At 41.2% G+C, this 27,769-nt stretch overlaps 1 protein-coding gene across 7 annotated transcripts in view; it reads left to right on the forward strand.

Moving 5' to 3' along the window:
* Positions 1-27,769, forward strand: part of WWOX (WW domain containing oxidoreductase) — a 1,117,686-nt gene that overhangs the window by 82,573 nt on the left and 1,007,344 nt on the right. The window contains exon 6 of one of the 7 annotated variants that reach the window (XM_054533080.2): positions 14,491-14,964. Coding sequence (XP_054389055.1) covers positions 14,491-14,547 — 57 coding nt within the window. The 3' untranslated portion in view covers positions 14,548-14,964. 7 annotated transcript variants of the gene reach the window in all.

A 27,769-nucleotide genomic window follows, 5' to 3' on the forward strand; every position in this document is an offset into this window, starting at 1 on the left:
TTCCTTCCACCATATCAGAAGGTCCTCAGCAGCCGCAGCCACTTAACATGTTCGGCGCTTCTCCATAGGAGGATTTTAAAAAGGCAGGAACTGTCAGGATCCCAAATGTTCAGTGGCACTTCAGCCAGAGGTAGGATAGGGATTTTGAAGTGTTTGGAGAAGTGTTTTCATATTTGAATTTACGGGGCTGGGGTGGGCTGGGGTAGGCAAGGGTCAGACTGTAGCGATTCGCTTGGTGTTTTCTCATGATGCCAGAGAAAATGACCTCATTATCCTCATGCTCACATTCGCCTTAGCCAGGACCCCTGTGTAGAAATAATCGTGAATTTAGTGACTGACAATCATAAGCGTTTTATGATTTGTGGAGGATTTATATATGAAGGAAAATGGATGAATTAAAAATATTAAACAGCTTAGCCGGCACCCACATGGATGAATCATTGAGATCTATTTTTTCCCCCTTTATACTATAAACATATGGCATGAATTTTCTGCTCTCATTACAGATGCTGAGAGAAGGCAAAGACAAATATTTATATTACATTCATGTTTTACAGTAAAAACACTGTTCGGTTTGTTTATACAGTTCCACTGTTACAGTTTTTATGGTCGGTAATGAAACCACTGTAAAACCAAGTCTGGGTTATATAGCAGATGCGATAAGCCCTCATACTCAGAGAGATGTCTGGGAAAGAATCGTTGATGTCACATGTACAGGATCAACAATGGAATTATGTGTTGGGACAGTCTAAGTTATGCTGTAATAACAAACAACCTCAAAATCTCCGGGGCTTGAAACAACAAAGGTTTATTTCTTGCTCAAACTGTATTTTCATCATGAGTTGCTTGGAGGGATCTGTGAGATGGGGATCTCACTCAGCCACCAGGGCCCACAGAGCAGCCTGCCCTGCTGGATGTTGTGACAGAGGAAGAGAGGGACGTGCTGACCCTCGCTCAAAAGCGACTCCTGCCATCTCTGCTCACATTCCATTGGCCAAAGCAAGTCTCAGGGCCAAGGAGCGAGCAGTGGTAGGGTGCGGTGTGTGTGCACAAACCCACCATATGTGCATAGAGGGAGGCCGAGAACTGGACTATCAGAGAATAGCGAAAGATTTCTTTCCATGGTCGTGTCAAGCTGTTATTTAATTGATATTCTATTTTTAATGCAACATGGAATCAGAAGAATATAGAATATAGAACAGGCGTCAAAGACCCTCCTGCCTCTGCAACTGCACTGTTTAAAATTGATGAGATTCTGTCTTCATTTGAAGATGATCTGATAGGAAGGATTCACAGCTTTCCCCAAGAATACGCCACAGTGCATACAAATCCTCGAAGCCGCAGAACTTTTTCAAGTTGAACTGTGAACTGTGATTTTTTTTTTTTTTTAAAGTAAGTTTACATGTAGAAGCTCATTGGTAGAGAGCTTTAGATATATTACTTCCCAGGGTGGTGCATCCTGTCACCATGAAGTAGGCCTGAATTGCTGGAGATATGCATTCATTCAAAGGAAATAAAAAGGTGCAATTATGAAAAGCTCTCAAAGTGACTTTTTATTTTTTTATTTTTAGACGGAATCTCGCTCTGTTACCCAGGCTGGAGTGCAGTGGCGTGATCTCAGCTCACTGCAATCTCCACCTCCCAGGTTCAAGTGATTCTCCTGCCTCAGCCTCCAGAGTAGCTGGGATTACAGGCACCCACCATCATGCCCAGCTCATTTTTGTATTTTTAGTAGAGATGGGGTTTCGCCATGTTGGTCAGGCTGGTCTTGAACTCCTGACCTCAAGTGATCCACCCACTTCGGCCTCCCAAAGCATTGGGATTACAGGTGTGAGCCAGAGCACCCGGCCTCAAAGTGACTTTAATAGCAACTTACAGGTGGCAGCTAGCTCTGCCCCATTCAGTATGGTAGCCACTGGCCACGTGTGGCAGTTGAGTGCTTGAAAGGTAGCTGGTCCAGATTGAAATGAGCCGTTGATGTAAAATAAAATGCCTCCCAGGTTTCAGACAGTATAAAAAAATTTAATTAACATTTTTATATTAGTTCCATGCTGAAATAATATTTGAGACATACTAGGTTAAATAAAATATCGTTGAAGTTCATTTAATCTGTTTCTTTTTACCTTTTTTTTTGACACAGCTACTAGAAAGGTTAACGATATGTAGGTGACCCTTTATTTTCATCAGACATTGCCGACCTAGAGGGTAACCACTGGAGAGGAAAAAAGTACAATTTGGTATTTTTCTCGCAAATCCTTAATTGCTAGAACTCACAGTTTAACCTGACAGTTGATCAGTTGATATCCTTTGACTTGTTGGAATTTTCTTCTTTACATTCGTCTTTTAAAAAGCTTTATTTTGTGCCAGATGCAGTGACTCATGCCTGTAATGCCAGCACTTTGGGAGGCTGAGGCAGGTGGATCACTTGAGGTCAGGAGTTTGAGCCAGCCTGGCCAATATGGCGAAACCCTGTCTCTACTCAAAATACAAAAAGTTAGCCGGGCATGGTGGCACATGCCTGTAATCCCAGCTACTCAGGAGGCTGAGGTAGGAGAATTGCTGGAACTCGGGAGGCAGAGGTTGCAGTGAGCCAAGATCACGCCACTGCACTCCAGCCTGGGTGACAAAGCGAGACCCTGTCTCAAAAGAAAAATAAATGAAAAGCTTTGTTTTAAAATAAGTTCAGATTCTCATAGAAGTTGCGAAGAATAGTATAGAGGGTTCTGGGTACCTGTAACCCAGCTTCCCCAGTGATAATCACAGCATAACAATCGAGTCTGGGAAATTGATATTGGTACAATAATATTAACTAACTACAGATTTTATCCGAGTTCTGCTAGTGTTTGCATGTACTCATTTGTGTGTGGCTCTCTCTGTGTGTGTGTGTAGTTCTATGAAAAGTTATCACATATATACATTTGGGTTACCAACATCACAGTCAGGATACAGAACTGTCCCATCTCCCCAAAGAAACACCCTTTACTTTAGTTTTTATTCTTTGAGTTATATCTTAACCAGGTTAACTGAGGGTAAATGTTTTAGGCAAGTTAGTAGCAAATGATGCTCTTGGTTCCTTGTCTGTCTTTTTGCCCATCCAACCCACCCTTCACACATGGCTGAGTAATGCCAAGCTTTGCAAGAGGTGCCAGGTGGGCACAAAGATAAAAGGACTGTGCTCAAGGAACTTAGTCTTTGAGGCCAAGCACGGTGGCTCACGCCTGTAATCCTAGCACTTTGGGAAGCTGACACAGGCAGATCACTTGAGGTCAGGAGTTCTAGACCAGCCTGGCCAACATGGTGAAAACCAGTCTCTACTAAAAATACAAAAAATTAGCTGGCCGTGGTGGTGCACACCCGTAGTCCCAGCTACTCGGGAGGCTGAGGCAGGAGAATTGCCTGAACCGGGGAGGCAGAGGTTGCAATAAGCCGAGATCGCGCCACTGCACTCCAGCCTGGTCCACACACAGATCGAGACTCTGAGACATTGAAACTCTGTCCCCAAAAAAAGACGCAAAGGAACTCAGTCTTTGGAGGGTTACAGAAATAGTTTCACTAGAAGGTGTGACATTGTGTAACAGAAATCGGTACCTTGACCTGCCAAAGGGAAGAAAATAGTGCGGAATCTTTTCTCCAGGTTTCAGGACCCATGTCTCTTGTCCTTCCTTTACCTTATCTTCAGCAGGGCAAGAATGGTTCAAGCCACATTAGAAAGCAGTTACTTTCTCACCCAATTTTAAAGGAGAAAGATAAATGTGGTGGGTTCTAGGGATTTCAGTGACGTAATAGGTGTTTCCCAGGCATTAAGACCTCGTAAGGTTTCCATTTCCATTAGGCATTATGGATGCATTCCCAGAATTTAATTACTATAACATCACTTCATTCATTGTAATTCCTTACTAGGGTTATGAGAACTTGGGATTGTGTGGTTTCTTATTCAGTTGGTTAAAAGGTACTTGCTATGGTTTTCTAACTAGCTATTTATATGAAATTTAGTACATCTCAATATGTATTAAATCAATACAGTTACATTTATCAAAGTGGTGAGAAGAGTTTACATCTGAACATAGAATAGATTGCTTGCCTTAGCCGGGCGTGGAAGCTCACACCTGTAATCCCAGCAGTTTGGGAGACCGAGGCAGGCAGATCATGAGGTCAGGAGATCGAGACCATCCTGGCTAACACGGTGAAACCCTGTCTCTACTAAAAATACAAAAAATTAGCTGGGTGTGGTGGCGGGCACCTGTAGTCCCAGCTATTCGGGAGGCTGAGGCAGGACAATGGCGTGAACCCAGGAGGTGGAGCTTGCCGTGAGCTGGGATTGCGCCATTGCACTCCAGCCTGGGCGACAGAGCGAGACTCCGTCTCAAAAAAAAAAAAAAAAAAAAAGAATAGATTGCTTGCCTCAGTTGGGAAAATATAAAGTTTTAAGGCTCTAGAATTGGAGTGACACAGCTTTACTTGAAAAATCCCAGAATAGTAGGACCATCATTTAGAAATTTTGAGGAGATAATATTAGGGAAAAATAACAGCAAATGTTACACAGACACTAAACTCTGGGCCATATGACATGACCCAGGCTGGAAAATCACTGGCTTACATAAAGGTATTGACAGACCTATGGGTGTTAAGATCCTTCATGGGTACTGGGGAGAAATGACAGGCCTTTTGAAATCGTATCAGTGATTTTCCCTGGGATCGCTGGAAAGAATACCCCTGTTTGACAAGATATGACACATGCTCTGTTTTGATTCTGCGTTTGACTAACAGAAAAGATTAGTGAAGATCAGAGTCTGCTTTAAAGTTATTGAAGCAGGGTACAAGGAAAAGGGTAAGGGAATAGAGGCTGCGGAGGAGAATGGGGGAAGGGGGCAGGAAGGTAAAATTTGGAGGTGCAGGCAGAGTCAAGGTCATGCCAGAGGCCCGACGTTCCTGTTGAAGCTGGTGTTTGATCCAAGCTGTGGCTGAGAGCATGCAGCTCATCTGGAGGGTAGAGTTGCAAGACATGGGTTCAGGTCTGAGCCAAGCCAGAAACTAGAGAAAGCGTGGCTTCTCAGGACTAGGAATACCTAGATTCCAGAGGTGGTGTGGGCATGCGGCACATTGTGACAAGTTAAAAGCAAGATCTTCAGAGCTGCAGCTCACCTGTGCCACGATGGTCTCCTAGGAGCCCCTTCCTGCTGTAGTCCCGCCCTGAGGGGTTTCACTTCCCATTGCCTCTTGGTAGCTATGGGCACTTTCGCTGCTCTGATGGTGTAAGATGGAGATTGTCCTTGTCTCCATCGCTGTCTTTACTGGTGCATGCCCATGAGGTTTGTCAAAGTCTGTATGTCTTTGTAATAATGTTGGATCATTTGTCCACCTTCAGGGACAACTGAAGACAGTTTTAAGTGAAATCACACAGAGGGCATATACAATTGGGACAAGAGCTCTGAAGTCTACTTTTGAGAAAGAGAAGAGGTCAAGTAGTTAACAGCCAGTGGCTATCATAATAATGGCACCTAAACAAATCCTTCTTTTTTATTTTATTTAATTAATTAATTAATTTATTTTTGAGATGGAGTTGTGCTGTGTCGCCCAGGCTGGAGTGCAATGGCGTGATCTCGGCTCACTGCAACCTCCACCTCCCAAGTTTAAGTGATTCTCCTGGCTCAGCCTCCTAAGTAGCTGGGATTACAGGCGCCTGCCACCACACTCGGCTAATTTTTGTATGTTTAGTAGAGATGAGGTTTCACCATGTTTGTCCCGCTAGTCCGGAACTCCTGACCTCAAGTGATCCACCAACCTCGGCCTCCCAAAGTGCTGGGATTACAGGAATGAGCCACCATGCCCGGCTCAAAGCCTTCTTACTTTTCCTCAAGAACTCACTTCCCACCCAAACCCTTCCTATTGTGGCCGCTGTTATCTTGTCCAGCACATCTGTCCACACTTGGTACTAATAGCTCCATCTTAGGAACTATGAAAGTGAGGGGGGCGGTGGTAATTTGCATGAACTGGTTTGGGCCAGTTATGGTCCATTACACCCTCGCTGAAGTGGTTGGTGCTAAGATGAGCACTTGGCTTAGGCCAGACCAGTCCCTAGCCGGTGGAGAAAGTGCAGTCTCTTATCTGAGGGCCTAGGAGGTGCAGGGATGTTTATATGGGCTGCTAGCAGCCTAGTTTCCTGGCACAAGGAGACAGAAAGGAGAAAGAAAGGGGAAGTCAACCTGAGGTGAGAGAGAGAGAGCAAAAACAGTTCTTTTGGCCAACTTGACTCCTGATCTTGAAATGTGGTGGAACTAGTAAATCCCCCTTTGTATTGGAGTGAGTTTTGGCTGGGTTTCTGTCACTTGCAACCACATCGGTCCTATCCAGTATACCTAGTGACTGTCTGGCCTCCAAAGGCTATGCCTGCTGGGTACTTAGTGTCTCCCCAACCAACCCCATTATGGCTACAGTGCATATCCCTTCCAGCCAACTTTTTTTTGCACACATATTTGGAGGGTGAGTTGGGCCCCAGGTAGAGTGATTTGGCTCAGATCCTGCATCCTTTCAGGGGCTGACTGTAATCACAGTGGCATGGCAGGGGGAAAGCATATTGGATTTCAGAGTCAAAACCACTTGGTATGAAACCCGGCTCATTTTCTAAGTGGATGTCCAACCTGAGCCAGATAATTAATCTTGGAGATGACGCTGCATACTTCATCAAGTTGTAAAGTTGACTGTGATAATGGAGAATGCTGGACAGGCTGCTTTCCATGTCATGGATTCGCTATACTTTAGTTCCCATTATATCATCCTCCCAATCCCCATTTGTTGTTTTTTTGGGACCCAAGGTATCAGTCATCTGATCACTGTGAGACTTTCTCAAGGACCTTTACTTGAGTCTTGTACCTCTGATCCAAAATGCCCACATACCAGCTTTATGGTGACTTGTGTCATTCTCCATTCCCTTGTTAAGAGAAAATTGATTTTATGAGCCCTCTTTCCAACCCCAGTGATGAGGAGTAGATTAGGCAAGATGATGCTGCTGGACCACTGGATCCAGCTGGACTGCTGGACCACAGAGCCCCTGGAGCCTCCCAAGGCCAAACCCGCCAGCCATACACACTTTTGTGAGAATTAAGAAAAGATGCCCCCTCCTCCTGGGGCCCACAGCTCCTCCAAGTGGGCACCCAGCCCGGTGAACAGGGTGCAGGCTGGGATGCAGCCCTACATTGCTTTTGGACCATTGAGCTACTAAGTTGGAGCAACGAGGCTTGGGAATCTTTCTTTGATCATAGGTAGGAAAGGTTAAAAAAAAAACATAAATCTGCCAACAGAAAATAGTATCGTAATGAGTTTCTACTATATTTGTTCGGGCTTTGAAAAATATGCCACCAAAATATGTCCATGTATGGTCCCAATGTTTTAGGAAGTTGCATTTAAAAAATCTTGGACACCTGTTTTGTACATATTATATATAGCATCCCGTGTGAATATGTTAATTCCTTTTTATGAGTTTCAGTCTTTTTTCCCCCTCCTATACATGATTGCTGTTTTATAGCTCCAGTTTGGTGGAATTAACATAGATTTCCCACATGGGGAAGGTTTTGGGTGAGGATTTAGGGCAAGGCAGGTTCTTGATCCTCGGGAGAGATTCTTATCTGAGGGGAGATTTGAGAATGGCATTGCAGAGTGGGAGGCGCTGCTATGTGGAAAAATGAACTGGAATAATTATTAGAACAGTTCTCAGAATTTACAGGATATTTGATCATAGGAGTAACTTTTCTCAGGAGTGATGGATGGAATGCCTGTACTTGGAATATTTTAAAATTAATCTATTTTCATTACATTGAAAGTGTGACACACAGAGAACACTAAAATTGGATGAGGCGCTACCTGGAATTATATAAAGAATGACAAAGATGAGGTTATCCATTTCTTTTCTAGGCAAGTTAGTTAGCCTCTCTGTGTTTCTATTTCTTTGTTTATAAAAGAGGGACAAAAATAGGACCTATTACTATCTAGGTGACAGGATCATTCATACCGCATACCTCAGCATAATGCAATATACTCATGTAACAAATCTGCATAGGTACCCCCTGAATCTGAAATAAAAGTTGAAATTATTAAAAAAGAAAACAAAGGCCGGGTACCGTGGCTCATGCCTGTAATCCCAGCATTTTGGGGTGCTGACGCGGGTGGATCACATGAGGTCAGGAGTTCGAGACCAGTCTGGCCAACATGGCAAAACCCCGTCTCTACTAAAAATTCAAAAATTAGGCTTGGTGGCACGTGCCTGTAGTCCCAAGCTACTCAGGAGGCTGAGGCAGGAGAATCACTTGAACCCAGTAGGCGGAGGTTGCAGTGAGCCGAGATTGCACCACTGCACTCCAGCCTAGGTGACAGAGTGAGACTCTGTCTCAAAAAAAAAAAAAAAAAAGAAAGAAAGAAAACAAAAACAAATAGGACCCATATCCCTGGATTGTTGAGGAAATACGTGAACGTATGTGGCACACATTATAGTGTCTGGCATACAATAAGTACTTTGTAATGTTACTGGTGTCTTCTTACCATTGTTGTCTTACTAGTGACCATTTGAAATGTTGAAGCTTTATTATTGCAGATAATGGTGGATATAGTCTCTTCCTTGTTTATTTTTTGACAGAATCTTTTTTTAAAAAATATTTTATTTATTAGGTGAGAATTGTTACAGGTCTAGTGCTGTTATAGTTGAATGCTTTGAATTATGTAACTTTCATGAAATATAAAGCTATGACTTGAATTTTGTGGTTAAAAATTTTCTAAGTTGATTGACGAGGATGGCATATTGGCCACCTTTTGCTGCAGTAACAAACAACCCCAGACTCTCAGGACTTGCAAAAATAAATGTGTGTTTGTTTGCTCATAACACATGTGGCTGAGGGTTGGCCGTGGCTCTGCAGTCACAGATGGGCTTTCCTGGGCTCAGCTTCTCACAGCATCTCCTTGCAGGGCCCAGGCTGTAGGAGATGTCATCAGGGCCTGCAGAGGGCAAAACCTCACAGAGGCTTCTGTTCATACGTTGTTGTACCTCATGTGTGCGTCATATTTTCATATATCAATGGCAGTAGCCAAGACCAACAGCAGTGGGGCAGGAAAGTGTATTCTGCCCACAGGAAAGTGAAGCAAAGGCAGGGAGGGAATGATAATTGTGAACAAAGAATTCACTTGACCAAAGATGGTTTTCTTGATATGGTTGCCACTTACCTTTCAGTAAAATAGCACTTCAGAAATTTGTTTAACGTTTTATCTCAAGCTCCCAGAAGTAGCTAAAACCACAAACATACATGTTGAAAATTTCAAAAGGGAAAAAAGAAAAGAAAGTTACATCTGAGTCAGGAAAACATTAACTAGTCTTATTTCTGAGAATCAAACCGGTGGTCTTTCCAGTGACCAGTCACCCCATTAATCACACATTAATGGCACAAGTAGGAAATGCCTGCTCAGAGTCCCCGAAAGAGGTATCCAGATTTATGGCTCATCCCAGACTTCTCTAATCGAGGCTGTTTTCCCTCTAGATACCTTAGTCAATCAGTAATTAATTTGAAATCCAAAGTTTCATTAAGTGTTATTGAGTTCTCGCACGCTGACATTTGTAGTGCTATATTTCTTTAACATCACAAACCATTTTTCATACTGTCGTTTGCATATTTTAACAGAAAAGATTGCGGTTGTGGTGTAAATGACCCAGTTTTCTGGATATATTTACTTGAATGTCATAAACTTATTATCCTTCTCTTCCACTTCATTGCTTTTCTGCTTTTCTGAAGTATTTTGAAATCATATTTAAAACATCATTATAGCCTCTGAATTCTATCTAAAGTATAACTAAATTTTATCGGGTGACTATTTTCAAAACAATACCAAGAAGCTGGTCTTATTTAGGTCCAGTCTTATATCATTGAAATATCATTAGAATTCTTATGGAAAATATGTTTTGGCTGTTTAGAAGATGCTAGGGGCTGGAAGTGAGAAGGTTTCAACACCATATGGATATGTGAGTATAGATGCTTACAAGAAGGTGGGCAGACTTAGCCAAAACTAATTTGGGATTTTTGTTTGTTTGAATTGTTGGAGGGTGGTTGAGAGTGAAGACGTATCCTTTTGAAACTTAATTTAATTTTTATTTATTATTATTATTATTTTTATTTATTTATTTTTTTTTTTTGAGATGACTCTGGCACTGTCGCCCAGGCTGGAGTGCAGTGGTGCGATCTCGGCTCACTGCAAGCTCCGCCTCCCGGGTTCACGTCATTCTCTTGCCTCAGCCTCCCGAGTAGCTGGGACTACAGGCGCCCGCCACCACGCCCGGCTAATTTTTTTATATTTTTAGTAGAGACCGGGTTTCACTGTGTTAGCCAGGATGGTCTCCATCTCCTGACCTCGTGATCCGTCTGCCTCGGCCTCCCAAAATGCTGGGATTACAGGCGTGAGCAACTTAATTTAATTTTTTAAAACAATATATGTCTCTTTGGAGTCAGGGAGTTTGTTGCAGTGATGTTTTGCAGACAGGTTTATTGGAACTGCTTGGTAGGTGATAGGTTTTTCTTTCTGTTTTTTAATTAAAAAATAAGATTGGCCGGGCGTGGTGTCTCACACCTGTAATCTCTGCACTTTGGGAGGCCGAGGTGGGTGGATCACCTGAGGTCAGGAGTTCAAGATCAGCCTGGCCAACATGGTGAAACCCTGTTTCTACTAAAAATACAAAAATCAGCCTGGCGTCGTGGTGGGCACCTGTAATCCCGGCTACTTGGGATGCTGAGGTGGGAGAATTGCTTGAACTTGGGAGGCGGAAGTTGCAGTGAGCTGAGATCGTGCTGCTGCACTCCAGGCTGGGCGACAGAATGAGACTCCATCTCAAGAAAAAAAAGATTTTTGTCAAGAATTCACATTTCTGGCCTCTGTTAAAAATATTGGAAGACATGGCAATAATTATCTGGGACTGAATAGCAGCTGCTTCTTTTTGGGCCAGGTGATCACCCCCAACCCCAAACCCCTATCCTTAACTCTTCTACTCCTTTGGATGTTATCCCTGCCTGGTTTAACCATCAACCCTGTAACTCCCCATCCTTTTAAACCTCCTCTACTCTTTTTATTCTTAGCACTTAGAACCCACTAACACTCTATGTAACTGTCTTACGTGTTCCATTTCTTGTTTCTAGACTGTCTCCCTCCAGTAGAATGTGCATTGTGCTATAGAGCAGCGCCATGTGATGCGATAGCAGGTCCTTTTTAAACATCTGTTGAAGGAGAAAATGAAGGCACACGTGGCCTTGCTGACATCTGAGTTTGCAACTTCTTTTATGCCTTCTGCTAACTGGGACCTCAGTGGGCTTCCCTGCTACACCCTCTGAGGTTCCCCACATCTGCCAAGCTGTTCCATCCCCAGTTCCTTGGTGCCTGCTGGTACTTCTGCCTGGAGAGCCCAGCCCTTCCACTTGTTCAGACCACAGTCTCTCATCTGGGAGGGACTGTTTGAGCACTATGACCTGTGTGAAGCTTTTCCCAGTGCCTGCAGACCGACTGGAACCTGCTCCTTCATTAAACCTGACAGGTGCATCCACCTGGCAGTTCTACCCTAAGACAATGAACTTCTTGAGGGAGGGAGATGTGACTTTTCATGCCTGGGACCCAGCAACTGGCTCACCTCCTACTGGTTAGTGGGTGATGACTGGATGGCTTCCAAATGAATTCAGGTGTCTTAACTACTGTTGGTCCTGACACCATGGCCACCTTCCAGAAATTTCCACATGTTAAGATTGCAGGCTGGGCATGTTAGTGGGTTCTAAGTGCTAAGATAAAAAAGAGTGGCTCACTCCTGTAATCTCAGCACTTTGGGAGGCTAAGGTGGGCAGATCACCCCAGGTCAGGAGTTTGAGACCAGCCTGAGCTACATGATGAAACCCTGTCTCTACTAAAAATACAAAAATTAGCCAGACATGGTGGCGGGCGCCTGTAATCCCAGCTAGTTGGGAGGCTGAGGCAGGAGAATTGCTTGAACTCCGGAGACAGAGGTTGCAGTGAGCCGAGATCACACCACTGCACTCCGGCCTGGGCGACAGAGCAAGACTGTCTCAAAAAAAAAAGAAAAAAAAAGATTGAACATGTGGAATATGAGAGAAATGAAAAAGACTGAATTCTGTTCCAACTGGGCTTTTGAATTTATTTTCGCACTTCCTATTTTTTGAGCTTGGGAATGCAAGATGTAAGCTAAGAAAAGATAAGATGAAAGTATTGCTCTAACGTTCTGGCTTCCTTCTATTAGAGAAGAATGCAAATCTTTGCCTTATCTCAGTGATGGGCCCCACTTAACCCTTTGTCTTACTGAGAGCACTTTTCGGCAGATGATCAAGTGGAATTTACTATGATGGCCTGTCAAATCTTGAAATAATCTACCTTTCAAGGAAAAAAAGTTTAACTAGATGATTGTAGCTTTTAGCCATATCTACAATTAATCTGAATGTATTGCAAGCTGTTTAAAATATTCCATTTATGAACAAGGTAAGCCTAGCTTCTGGTAAATACACTACTAAGTGTTTATAGTACATTTCATATTTTACATGATTTCCTTTATAATTCTGCTTATCTTTTCATTCTAATTCCCTGAAGGACATATAAAAGAACCCCTGAAGAGAGTAATTACTGCTGTACTCTTTAACCAAGGCTCCTTTTGCAAAGAGAAATCTGAGCTGCTTTTTAAAGAAGGCCGTTTTTAAATAAAAATGCAAATAAGCTACTTTGTAACCACATTAATTACCCACCTAGCCTCTTATTACCATGTTTGTATTGTTTGCAAATACTATTTACAGTCGTGTGGAAATTAACATTACTGGTCCTGAGGAAAGATTGTGTTGGGGAGGTTGTGCTTTGGAACCAATTAGGGCGAACCTTGTCTCCACTGAGACTCTGGGGAAAAGCACAGCCTTGCAATGTCAAATAATAGCATTAGCTCTGACTGCATAGGCAGAGTGCTGTAATTATATTATTGGCCCTATTTTGCTTCTGCAATGAATTTCGTTGCCTGCATTGTAAAATCATCAGGTAGCAAAGTTTCTGCTAATGATTTAATGTACTCTCTGATCATTTTGGACAAAAGTCATGGTAAGATCCACAAGGCAATTTTATCACCCCCACTGACTACTGCCTGGTTTGAGCATTTTAAGTGAAGACAAAACATGATTCTCATCTCCTTGTTTCCTAGTGAATTCCTTCCCGCACAGAAGAGAAAATTACTTGTCTAATATATCATTTCAGGCATAAGGAGAAGGTGATATTGCATTGCAAATAATAGCAGTTAGTGGGAGTTGAGAGCCAGCACTGCAACAGACTCGTATCAGCCACTTGACCTCCATTATTCCTTATTCCTTGGTACCTCTGCGCCACCTGTGATATCAAATCCTTTTTAGTGCAAGGGAACAGAGGCTTGGCGATACTAAGAAACTCAGCCAGGGTCGGTCAGCTGTCAAGTGGCATTGCCGGCATCCAGATTGAGGGCCATCTGACTCCAAAGCCACCTGACTCTTTCCCATATACCACAGTTTCTAATACGATATTATACCCAGCTTTAATATGAGCACACCTCGTGGATGATGCTGTAAATTAGTTACCTCCCACCACACCACATCAAGTGTAATGGATATAATATGACTTTTCAGAATTCAGCTAATTACCAACTGAGCTTTACATTTTGTAACTTTTTTGACTGTCCATCAAAATGTCTTTGGGATTAAACATTTTTTTCATATGTTTTGAGGTCAATTTGAATCTAAGTTTAATAAACGTTACCATGAAACATTTCTGCCATCCTTTTAGGAAATATCTGTGAATAAACTCATTTTGTGACAGAAGGTTGTGTGTTTTTCCAGTGTTCATCCTAAGGAGAGAGGGGGAGAAGGGAAATAATACTTCATGTCTCTATTGCATGCCAAACGTTTATAGACATTATTTGATTTCATCCTTTAATAACCCCATGAAAAGGATGTCATTGTCTTCACTTGGCAAATGAGGGAGATGGCAGTGCAATCAAGACATATTGACAAGGAGAGGAGGTGAGCGACTTGCCCGAGGCCATGCTGCTGAGTCCTTGGCAGAAGCAGAATTTGAAAACAGAGCCCCCATATGTTTTAACTGCTCATTGGAAACTGACTAGGTCACGTACTCCTCCTCCTTCCCTGTGCTGGTAGTTTTTCTTTTATTTTCTTTAATTTCTTCCATTTCCTTTCCTTTTTACAGCAAATTTGTAGTTACAGTGGAGCAAAGGGCAGTTTTCACTCCTATTCCCTAAAACTGTAGTTTAACTAAAAAGTGGCCACTGCCTCCTGGTAGCAGTTGGTAAGCCATCCAGTCCCTGCAGGCGTCTACGCTCCAGGTCTCCAGTCTGAGGCTTGCCTCCTCGCTCCTGGGGCAGGTGCCTCTGGGGGTCTCTGCTAGGGCTTATCTGGTCATGCAGCTACTTCCAGACTGATTCCCAGATCTTGCATTTTTACATAGGACATCTCCAGCATTCAAAGAAGATCCTGGGAACTGGATTCCTACCAGAGGAATTAGAATGAAACCAGCAAAAACAAAAACGACACCCTCCCCCACCCCCCCGCACCCAATACACGTGCAAGGTAATATTTGATGTCAGTAGGAAAAAAATCCAGGGTTATAGGAGACAAACCATAGCAAGCAATGGCCTCTCACCTTTCCCTTCACACCCTCCACTCTGTCCACTTGTTTGTTCCTTCAATAAATACTGATGGAGAATGGGCTCTATGCCACTGTTTCTCTGGATGTTGGCTGTAGGGATGAACAAAGGCAACTTCTAGGAGAAATTTCTGTTTTTGACGCTCTCGTGTCTGCTTCCTGTGTCTTAATATTGTGCTTAAACTGCCACTTCTTCAGCTATTGATTTCAGGCATTATCTAATGACTTTTGCTGTTATGGGCATGGATTTAGCTCATTTTTACCATCTTCCATAGTGGTATCACCTTCCTCCCATTATGTTTGTAACTTCAGATTTTGTATATTTTGCATATGTCCATATGTAAACATCTTTTATATATATATATATATATATATGCATGCACACACATGCATACATATATGTAATGGTATATATACATGTATGTTTCCATTTTTGCTCAAACTGCTCTGGACAGTTCTTTGCTCTGGGAGTTCTTTACTCCCTGTCTCATAAAGAAGAGGCAGTTTGTACCCTGATCATTCCCTCTACCTCTTCTTTCCCCTTTCACCCGTAACTTCTGCTACTTATACTTCTGCTTTATCGTGGTCCATAACATTCACCTTCCACTCTGTAGCCATAATTAACTCTCCCATGCATTGCACTTTGGGAGGCTGAGGTGGATGGTCGAGGTCAGGAGATTGAGACCATCCTGGCTAACACGGTGAAACCCCGTTTCTACTAAAAATACAAAAAATTAGCCGGGCGTGGTGGCACATGCCTGTAATCCAAGCTACTCGGGAGGCTGAGGCAGGAGAATCACTTGAACCCAGGAGGCGGAGGTTGCAGTGAGCCCAGATCGTGCCACTGCACTCCAGTCTGGGTGACAGAGCGAGACTCCGTCTCAAAAACAAACAAACAAACAAACAAAGAACAACAACAACAAAAAACTCCCATGCATTATCTATGGATTGACTGTAAAAGATGAGAAGCAATAAATATGTCCATCACTATGGCCATCTAGAAATTTCTCACCCAAGGACCAACTAATCTTTCCCTGTGTTGTATTTCCTGCTCTGAGGGTCCGGCATCATGACTTTTGTACCACCCAGGAAAGCCAGTGTTCTCATGGGCTCTTCTCTTTTTTAAGCTCTACCAGATGCTAGCACTGTGGCATGCCATTAGCTCACTAGCAGCTTAAAGGGTACAGGTTCTGAATCTCCTTAGTGCTACTCACCTGTTATTTCTGAGCCTGAGTAGATGATCTTCTTTTATTCAGACGTCTGTGTCACGTATACATGACATCCTACCCCCTTCCCATAAAAAAATCACATTTGTAAATGTCTCTCTTAGGCTGAGTTCCAGACTCCAAGATCCCTCTTCCCTCTTGTCCGAATCCAGCAGCTGATGGCATTTATGTCTGTAGATTTCACTGTCAATGAGTCATTGACAGACTAAGCAGGCTGTTGGATGGAGTGATCAATGGCATGAGGGAAAACACTAATGTATGCAAGAAGAGCCATTTCCTAGTAGGAAAAAGATTTATGTATGGAGCCACAAAGGTGATGGCTTCAGTAGAAATCACCAAGGACCTGGTAGTCAATGTGCAACCTAATTTTCTTTTGAAAGCTGTAGGATGGCAAGGGAGGAAATAAATAATGCATTTCTTTATATCTCCTGTTTTAAGTTACTGAGTGTCGCCAAGAGATTTCTAAGGCCAGACATCGAGTCAGCTATAAAACTGGAAGGAGCAATGTTTGCTGACTGTTGCCTCAGCTGCTGACCCTGATCTCCTCTGCACATAGTAGGCAGCTTAAAAATTCCTCCCCAGACTTCTGATTTTTATGTGACTCATTGCTAAGTTGTCTGGGTGTGTTTTAATTCCTTTCCCCCTGCTGACAGTTCTTTAAGCGGATGTCTATAAAGGTTGGGGCATTCGCTCTTACAACAATAAGGAAAAGAAAGGAGGAAGGAATAAAAAAGAGAGAAAAGGAATTAAAAAAAGGTTTGGTTTAGATGTCTGATTTCTCTGAGCCTCAGTTTCCCAGCATGTAAAATGTTGTGAGGGCTCACACTGGTATTTTCCAGGTGCTTAGCAGAGCATCCATTACACCATAAAGCATTACAAAAATTTTTAATATCATCATTATTACTGTGCTTTCCCTTGAGGTTTTTTTTTTTTTTTAAATCAGTTAATCCACATACGGGGAGATCTGACTTCCTTGTTTAAGGCCCTGGGGAATTTTTGTTATCTGTAGAGCTGGATTAATTTTAGAGTGTGGTGGCCTTTGCCCAAGGTGAACCTGTCTGTTTATAGAAAGTGTCACCAAGTTCTGTCTTGGGCCCGTCCACTCGGTTATGTGTGCTGGGACCCTGGGTGGAAGCAGTTTGCACGTGTGCATTCACAATGGGCTGTGCTGGAGGGGAATTCAGGCATCACTCCCAAATTCCATTCATGCAATTAAAAATTCCTTTCATTTTTATTTGTGAGAGGGTATGGGTGCACAGCGGACGGCAAACAGAAGAAAAGCTTTTGATTGAAAGGTAAACATTTACTTCTGCCTTTTAAATAGACACAGCAAGTCTCTTTACTCTCATGGAAGCAGTTATAAGGAACATAGAGCTGAAGAGAATATTACCATGTCTGGTCTTTCACTATGCCCATATTAATCCACCCTGGATAGAAGGGACTGTACTATTTGGAAATATCTAAATAAAATGTTTTTGTCATAAGGTGTTAAAATGTACTCATTAACGTGGCAGTGTATTCCTTTTCTTCTGTGATCATTGAAATAGGGAAGGAATTTCAACTAAGAACCAAAATGATTGTCTGTTAAGACACTTATTTTTTGAGAAGATAAATTAATATAACATTATTATGTGGGGAGTATGGAAAGGCTAAGGTTGTAAGGAAAACTTATTAAACTTATGAGAATATTGAAAGCATGAGAAGGCATGACCAGAACGTATTAATGATTTGGGCTTGGTTATTCTAAGACTGTATTCTAAGTCTAAAATGTTGATAATTAAGATCTCAAATTATAAATGTTTGGCAAAGTCAAATAAATGAGTAGCAGGTTGAAAAAAAAAGGCAAGAGAGAAGCAGGTATTAATAGTTTTCCAAAACAATTTAGTCCCTTGTGGAAGAGAGTCCTACCCTAGCCATGCCTACCAGGTTGTGTTTGTGGGATTATTTCTGAGTCACCCTTAAGCTCATCTTTACCCCCCTCCCAGACCCCCAGTCCCCTCACTGGGCATTCCTTGGATTATTTATTTATTTATTTATTTATTTATTTATTTATTTTTTGAGACAGTCTCACTTTGTCGCCAAGGCTGGAGTGCAGTGGCGTGATCTTGGCTCACTGCAACTTCTGCCTCCCAAGTGATTCTCTTGCCTCAGCCCCCTGAGTAGCTGGGACTACAGGCACGTGCCACCATGCCTGGCTAATTTTTTGTATTTTTAGTAGAGACGGGATTTTGCCATGTTGCCCAGGCTGGTCACGAACTCCTGAACTCAGGCAGTCCACCCACCTCGGCCTCCCAAAGTGCTAGGATTACGGGTGTGATCCACCACACCCAGCCTTCATTTTGTTTTTTATTTTTCCTCTTTAAACTCTACTTGTAACCACCCCTTTCCTTTCCCAAACTTTTACTAGCTTCTTCCATCCTGGTCTTGCAATCTGGCTGAAAACCTGCTAAATAAGGGAACAATTTTGACATGGCTCCTGGACTCCCCACAAACCTAGTTGATTCCAGACCAGTAATGTCTTGGGGACACTGTTGTCCCATCTTCCTTTCTAGGCTGGGCTCAGATTACTGACATGGAAGAGTTGTTGGTCCTGGTGCAACATGCCATGACCATAAGGCCTCTGGTAGAAAGGAAGGAATGAAGGGTGGTTCTCCAAGCCCTTGGCTCATGCCTCATCCTTCTATTCCCTTCCTTTTCCAGGTATGTAGCTGGTCAGGTTTCTTAAATTCAGTGGATCTGGCTTTATACATTTTAAGCCTTAGGTTGTTGGAACACAGCTAAGTTGGTCATCTTTTCAAGAACTGAATCTCAAAAAAGCCATCTAGACCTCGGTTGTAACCATCACATTCATTGACTTGGTTGTTGATCTGTTTGTCAGATCAGTTTTCTGTTTGGGGAACATTTTTGTAAGTGCATGTATTTCAGCTTTTAACATTTTAAAAATAAAATTTCATTGGGAAAGAAATTTCATTCGACTGGAGTACCAGGAACTTAGAATGAATCCATTTGTCAGCAGTATTTATACCCTGTCTAAAAGAGTGTCCTCCCAGTTCTCTGTCTCTGTACTGTGTCCCCACTTTAAAAAATAGCTCAACCTCTCATTATATTTGCAATTTTTTGTTTTTTTCATTGCCTGGTGGGTTTTTTTTTGTTTTGTTTTTTTAAATGCTCCATGAAGAAAAGACATTTGTTGTGTTTACCACTTGAATTCCTGGAATAGTTCCTGGAACAGTGTAGGTGAATAAATGAGCAATTATTTTGTCCTCAGCACTATAACTGATGTTGAGAAGGTCAAAACAGAAAATAAAAACATGTTTCAGTAGTACCAGTTCCTGCACAGGCTGTCTGCCAACTACAGAAGTAAAAGGAATAGAATTAGGCCATCTGGATTATGGTGGTAAAACAAAACACAATCACATCCCGCCTCAGCCTGTCCTTGAACTGGTGTCTTTAGAAAGGGGAGGTCAAGTAAAGGCCATAAGGCTAGATGGTGGGGAAGAAAGAGGCCTGGGGACAGGTGAGAAACTGCAGTGCCTGGCGGAGTTCATTTAACCTCACTGTGGTTCTGTTGGACTTAGTGCAAAATCAAGACACCCACCTTTGCCTGCCCATCCTGCAATGGTTTGGGGGGCCCCAAGAAGATGACTGGGGAAGTACATTTGGCAAACTGCAGCACTGATTCATGTTCTGGGACGAATCAATACTAAGCAAGTTTAATGATGGGTAGGTTCATTCAAAAGGGAAATATGTTTTAATGGAGAAGAGAAATTTGTTAGGTTGTATAATAAAAATTTTGAGTGTATTTGGATAGAAGTTTATGAAGGAAAAGGCAAAATTCTCTGTGTCTTTATGGGGAGATATTCAATATGCTTTTTCTTGGCAGAAATAAAACATATTCAATAATATAATTAGGCAAACTTGTTTTAGTTGACAAGAAGACCGTGTCTCCATCTGCAAGATGAAGGCAATATCAAGAGATGTCAGTTAACATTCTTGCGACCACAGGTAGGGAGGAGAACTGGGGAGGAATTTATGGATAGGTGAGAGCATAAAAATAGATGGGGAAGGGATGGGGGAGCAGGTAAAATAATGAGGCTCAGTGTTCAAGAAGGTCTTGGGCAAGCTCATGCTAGTCATTTTCCTCACTGGTGTGGTAGTGACAGATGAATCACATTTTACTCTCCTCCCTTTCTCATAGTGTGATTACATAAAGGAGACCTTCCCTGGAAAAAGCTGTATGCATGGCTTTTGAGAGTGGGCCTGGGCTAACAGTGAGTGTGGAAGCTTGCTGCCTTAAATTCTTTCCAATTCTGGAGAGTTGATGGGTAACAAGTGTGTATCTATAGTCTGCTTGGACATGGCGGTGTGGCCACTGACATGTTGTCAGCCATCCCCTCAACTCCAGGGACAGAAATGGTGAGAAGGTGGTGAGGGCACTGTCTGCCCGGAGGCGGGACAGTTTGTAGTACCTGTAGCAAGAGCATGTCTTTGGGAGCCATAGCAGCTGGCTTCCTATTGGGAGAAAACAAGCATGTGAAAAGCTGTTTATTACCAGATGTGGGCAGACCCTCCAGCCTTTTTTTCTTCTTTTAAACCCTAATCTCTTTAAAAAAATTTTTTTATTTTTAATGTTTATGGGTACATAGTAGGTGTTTATTTGTGGGGTACATCTGATGTTTTGTTACAGGCATGCAATGTGAAATAATCACATATGAAGAATGGAGTATCCAACCCCTCAAACATTTATCCTTTGTGTTACAAACAATCCAATTACTCTCTTATTTAAAAATGTACTATTTAAGTTATTATTGACTATAGTCACCCTGTTGTATTGTCAAATAGTAGGTCTTATTCATTCCTTGTATTTTTTTTTGTACCCATTGACCATCCCCACCTCCCCATCAATCCCCCACTACCCTTCCCAGCTTCTGGTAACCATTTTTCTGCTCTCTATTTCCGTGAGTTCAGTTGTTTTGATTTTTAGATCCAAGAAACACAATCTTAGACGCATAGTAGGTGCATTCTGTTGCCATCTGAATCATGGGACTGCAGAATCAGAGAGTCAGGAAGGCCCTGAGAAATACCTGATTACACACCTAGGTGCTGGGATGAGAAATATGAGGGAAGGAGAGAAAAGATGAGCCTCAGATTGCATAGCAAGTCTGTGATGGAAGCAAAGTTAGACCCTGTTGATTTTTATGTCTTACCTCCTTGCCATTAGTTAGGTAAATTTAGACCACCATATTTTCTAAGATCAGAGAATAGAGAATTTTAAATTCTAGATTCTTGCCTTGTGGATGTTGAAAAGAAGAATGAAAAGTTATTTGGGACATCCAATCAGTTAATAAATAATTATGAATGAATGAACTGTTTTGTTGAAGACACTCTGTTATGGCAGACATGAACATGGGGCTTAAATCAGTCCTGACATCTAGAAGCTCAAATCCAGGAGGCAGAGAAGTTGGATATTAAAGAACTCTGTGGTGAGCTGGACAGGATGACATAACAATTATAGAAGTTCAGAGCACAGAGCAGTCTTTTCCGGTGATGGGGATGGAATGTGGGGGTCATGGAAGACTTTGTGGAAGAGTTGGAAGTAGAATTATTATTGTTGAAAAGAGATGGGGAGGTAGGTAGACAAACAGAAAAAATGCCATAAAACAATAAGTTAGGATAGAAAAACTCCATGTATCCATATGTCAGTTGGCCCATCTGTTCGTTCATACATCCTTTCATTCTTCTATCCATCCAACCATCCATGCATCCATCTATCCATCCACACAACCACTCATTTTTCATTCATCTGCCCATCTGCCCAGCTACCCATCCACCCTTCCATACATTCATCTAGTAATCCATTCACCCATCCATCCACTCATCTATCCACCCATCCATCCACCCATCCATCTATCCATCCATCTGCCAATCCACCCACCCTTCCACTCACCCACCCATCCATCCACACTTCCATCTGCCTTTCCAATTATCCACCCTTCCATGCATCCATCTACCCACTCATCTACCCTTTCATACATCCATACACATCTATCTGTTCATTCATCTATCCATCCATGCATCCTTCCTTCGTTGTTTTATTCCTTCTATCCATCTATTCATCTACCCACCTACCCACCTATCCTTCACCCATCTGGCCATCCATCCTTCCACCCACACCTGTCTTCCTTCCTTCCTTCCTTCCTTCCTTCCTTCCTTCCTTCCTTTCTTCCTTCCTTCTTTCCTTCCTCCTGTCCTCCCTTCCTTCCTCCCGTCCTCCCTTCTTCCTCCCGTCTTCCTTTCCTTCCCTTCCTTCTCTTTCTTTCTTTTGTTCCTTCCTTTCTTTCCTCCTTCCCTTCCTCCCTTCCTCTCTCCATTATTAACTTGCTGGTATTTTGTTTCACCATTGCATTGTGTTTATCAATAGACGATTAGTGGAAGAAGAGAATAAATCAGGTGAAGTCTTTGTAGGATCTAGAATGTCTAGGCTAAGGAGTTTGAAATTTTTTATACTATGTTCTACTGGGAACCATTTCAGGGTTTTGAGGTATAGTATGATATAATAACAGCTATGCTAAATTCTTTGAAGTTATTGGTAGTGGAATATCAATCCAGAATGAAAATAAATAATTTTAGAAATGAGCCTGTCATTGAAATATACTTTATTTCTCGTTAAATTTCCCAGCAAAAGTATTTTAGTTGTTAAAATAAAGGAACAACCATTAGAAAGGAGGAGGAGAAGAATTAGAAGAAAAAAAAAAGGTAAAGGTAAAGTACCTTGGTATTTTAGGGTTTCTAAGATTAGGAACTTTAAATGTTGACCCCATTTTGGTCTTTACCTTCAAAAGATGGGAGAAAGACTGAGAGAAGTTTCTAAGCTGATGCTGCTCTACTACCTGGAGTAGGAATGAGAAACCATCTATAAATATTACCTTCAGTGTTTCCGTCAAAAATTTAGAATTTCGCCCTATTCTATTTTTAATTCTGGTTTAAGACTGAAGGGGTTCTTGGTGAATACTTTTGTAGATACAACTAATAGTTATGAAAATCGTTATCGATTACCTCCAGGGTTCAGAGTATTGGGCTGAATGTCTTCTCTCACCCTCAGAACTACCTTTTGACTAGAGTGTTAATTATTAACATATTTTAGATTATTCAGACAACTGCAATATTTAAGGAATACGTCCAAGGTCACACAACTAAAAAGAAGTGACAAAGTATGGTTTCAGACCCTTTTAGTCTTTTCTGTGTTGCAAAATTGAGATAATGATAATAGGTAATGATACCTCTCCCTTACTGAGAATTGAATGTTTTATGTGAATTAAAAAGTTTAATCTGCATAGTGTTTCATCAAGATAGATTCCTTGTTATCCTCATTTTGCAGATGAAGAGACTCAGGCATGCAAAGGTGAAGTAATTTTGCCAGGGCCAGAGGGCTAAGGAAAGGGAGAATTGGGATTAATTCTACATTGTCTGCTGGTAATACCTGTTGCTCATTTTTACCAGTTAAAACTGTTTTATGAGCTTTTGCCCACTTTCTAAAAATATGATGGTCTTAATTACTCACATGGACCTACTCTATCCCAGGCAGATGCCACAAATTATTTTATGTTTTCTTTTTGTTTGTATTTATGCTGTTTCCTCATTTTTAAATAATGGGCTTTGATGGCTCTTCTTCTACATAAATTGTTACATATCTGTATCATAGAATCTTAAAAATTATTTGATTCAAATGTATACATAATTTTCATATCCCTGATAGATATTGCCAAATGTTTACCAGAAGTGAATCAAGTAGTTTTTCTACCAACATCATCTAAGAGGGCTTGTCTTATTACATCTTTGTCAACACTAAGTATTATCTCTTACTTTTTTTTTTTGGTAATCTTTGTTACTTTGTTAGGATTAAAGTAGCTTTTCATTTTAATTTTCACTCCTTTAATTGAGAAGCAGAACGTATTCTTTTTTGGTGACTTGTTTCAGAGTCTCTTTAGTTTGAAGATACAATAGATGTAGCATCTGTCATATCCGGTAACAGGATAACAGTGCATTGCTGGGATGATGAGGCTGCAGTGAGCTGTGATTGTGCTACTGCATTTTCAGCCTGGGTGACAGAGCAAGACCCTATTACAAAAAAAAAAAAAAGGGTCTGTTTCCAACCATGCTTTTTTATTTTATTTTATTTTATTTTATTTTATTTTATTTTCCTGTTTTTGAGATAGAGTCTCTTTTGCTCAGGCTGGAGTACAGTGGTGTGATCTTGGTTCACTGCAGCATCGACCTCCTGGGCTCAAGCAATCCTCCTACCTCAGCCTCCTGAGTACCTGGGATTACAGGTATTTGCCACCACGCCCAGCTAATTTTTGTATTTTTAGTAGAGACAGAGTTTCGCCATGTTTGCCAGGCTGGTTTCGGACTCCTGACCTCAGGTGATCCGCCCGCCTTGGCCTCCCAAAGTGCTGGTATTACAGGCATGAGCCTCTCCATCTGGCCTCAACAGTGCTCTTCTGACGAGGTTGATCATATGCCAATGTTTTATTCCTTCGTGGAGCTCAGAGTAAGCTTGTTTTACTGGACGTTTTCTATAATAAAGCTAGGTGATGGTGAATCACTCTAATTACCAAAAAGCTGTCTTTGATAACAGTGTAGGAGATAAGGAAGATAGAAATAACATTTGAGTAATTCTTTGCCATTCTGTCTCTGAATCTTGAAATAAATACTCTTGAATTTATATATTCTTGGTCCTTTAGGAGCCATAAAAACATACCGTTACATATGTATATGAAATGGTGAGAAACTGCATATTTATTAAGAGTCACGACCCTTAGGACTAGATAAATCAAATTAAATCTCATAAAAACCTGTTATGGAATATGAATACGTGGGACTATTTTTTCTTTTAGGGTCTCTTTATTAATTTTGTCATGTTTAATATGTTGCAGTTGCAAACAAAGGCATAAATGCATGCGTTCATTCCTAATTAATTTATGTAATTGGGTTTTATAAATTTAGGTGTTTAGGAAGCTGTGCATAACACACTCCATTTACTGTGTGCTGTAGCCAACAAAAGCATAATAGAAAGAAATATAGTTTGAAGCTCACTTCAATGGTAAATATAGATTAGCTGTAAATGATATCTTTGTAATGTTTATTTTAAATTTTGCGATGCTGCAGATTTTCTGAACATACCAATTAATGTTCTTATTTGAAATAATGACTAGTTAATTACTATAAATTCTAAGTGCTCCATCTCTGACAATTAAAAATTGTCTTACAGCTTTTTATTTATTTATTTATTTATTTTAGTTCTTTCCAAATTATATTAAGTGCAGCATCTGGAGAAAGAAGAATAGGAATGGAAGGAGTGTGTTTAAAATATGGGTGGTTTTGTCAATTCCTATTGGGAGTGCTTGTATTTGAATGTATATACATATGCACATTTATGTGTAATGTCTATTTCATGCTAAATAGGGCGTGAACAAGTTGAAAAATATGAAATGCAGTTTGAATTTTTAAAATAGGTTATAAATTATAACATGAAAATCAAATACAATGGGTAAAACCAGTAAATTTTAAATAAGTTTATGTTTGTCGTCGTGATGTGACGTGACGTTACCTGAGATCTCAACTCATCAAGGACCTCTGCAGCCCGAAAAGACCAACTAGAATGATTTGATCAGAAAGGGAATGGGTATTAGGCTGCTCCACTGATACTTTATCCACTTCGGGAGAGAGCCTGTTCCTTCGTCATCTAGCTCAAGCCAACTGTCAGAAATGCACGTCAGAGCTACACAATTCTATCCAAGGCGTTAACTGTTGTCAAGTCTGTTTTTTATGAATATGTTTCAATATAAGAAATTGTCTTAGGTCCAAAGTGAAACGTCTTCCTCCTTGACTCATAGCAAGCTCATGCAGCTATTTGAACATTGTTCTGTATAATATGTGCACCTTTGAGAAATCCCATGATTCTCGGTATTCTTTGTAAATCTAATACCTTCCATCCAGAGAGAGAGTATACATGTGGGGTCAATTGGGAGTACCTTTTGTATCCTCTAGTCTGAGCCTTACAGGTTAAAGGAGAATGTTGGATTTGCTTTTGAAAGTATGGGCTTGCGGAGATTAAAAAAACAAAAAAAGAAACCTTGAATAATCGTGTATAAATATAAATACTGTATGTAGAATAAGTGTAATGGATCACATTTATGATGAAATATGTATGTCTTTCCAAGGTAAGACCTTCATAATTCATTTATAAGTTACCTGCTTTCCCTTACATGTAAGTAGCAGAATAGTAATTTTCTTCGTTCTTTCTGAAGAATTGCCACACAGGGAATGAAAAGAAAAAAGGATAAACTTCTCTCAAACAGCAGAATGTCATTCAGAGATAACTGGAAAAAAGTACGAGAAAAGCCAAAAAGAAAAAAAAAAAAATTGCCGGTCCTGGTGATGTTGGAAAAATGACGTGTTAGCTGAAGTTCCAGACGCCGAGCTTCATCTATTTTGTCATGTTATGACAGAAATCATTACAAGGGTGATAGGTTTATTTATAAAGACTTGCTTCAATATTCAAAGTACATCTATTCTAGCATTCCTCATTTTGAGCCAGGCTGTGGATCAAGATGAAAGAAAAATTAAATTGTATATTGAAGAGCTCTTAATTGAGCTGTGCTGTATGTAATGGGGAAGCATCGGCTTCAGGCAGTCGATACTACTGAGGATTTTTAACGTCCTGCATCATGAGACTGTCAGTTTGCTTTGGAGAATGCAAACAGGCTAATGACAAAGCCCTGCAAACTTTTGTAGTTGCTGCTGGTCTCTTTGGAAGGCAAGTGCTAATTTACCCACAATTGAAACCTGGCATACACACACGCATGCACACACACACACACACACACTCTCTCTCTCTCTCTCTTTCTTTGTCTCTCTCTCACAAGGAACTAAATCCTGCATTTTCTCACCAGAGGGCTAATGACACACTTCTTAGTCACCCAAAACCTATTTCCTAAGGAGTCATTTTGGGGCTTGTTTAAAGTTTTTAATGTAAGGCGTTATATAATATTAGATTTCCCCTCTTTTTCCTTAATCAATGTAAATTCAATTGCATTTCAGAGGGTGGCCGAGTGGCATTTCATCATCTCTAATATCCATTTAAAAATGTTAGGTCTACCCAGTTATAATTCTCAAAAGTAGCCTATCAGTGGTTTAATATGTTATCTCCATTCTCTAAGGCAGTGTTAATTTCCTTTTGTAGTTAATCTATCCTACTACCAAATTTAGTATATTTATAGTTAAAGATTCTGTTAAGACCTAAGTGATTTAAGTACATCTGGGATAAAGTGGCCTTGGCTTTAACTATGAAACAAATTTTCTTTATTTCATTCTCTTCACTGATAAATCCATAGTAACTGGAGGCATTTTTAGAATTGTGGGCAATTTCAGCCTCTAAAGTTTGATTAAAGATACTTCAGATATTCCTACTGAGAAGCTAGAGGGCTGAAAGGAATTTATTTTGGGTTCTGGCCCTAGTGCGGCTCAGTGGAAGAGAACAGACACTGTGAGTTTAATTCCCACGCTGACAATTTCCCACGAGTCTAGGGTGGGTGTTACTTTTCAAGAAGGTGATGGTAGAACTGCTGGAGACTTCTTATGGCTGTGGCAGGGGACTCACACGTCACAAGGAGTCCAGAGGCATGGCTTTGAAGAGCTCTTTTCATTCATTCTTCCTTTTGTTCACTTGTTCATCAAATACGTGCGTGGGCCTACTGTGTGCTGAGCACTGATCTTGTCAGGTTCTTGGAGAAGACTTCATTGGTGAGGTGACCTTTGAGCTGAGTGTATGAGTGCAAGAGAGAGCGATCACA

Source organism: Pongo abelii, chromosome 18, assembly GCF_028885655.2.
Source record: "Pongo abelii isolate AG06213 chromosome 18, NHGRI_mPonAbe1-v2.0_pri, whole genome shotgun sequence".
NCBI classification, from domain to species: Eukaryota; Metazoa; Chordata; class Mammalia; order Primates; family Hominidae; genus Pongo; species Pongo abelii.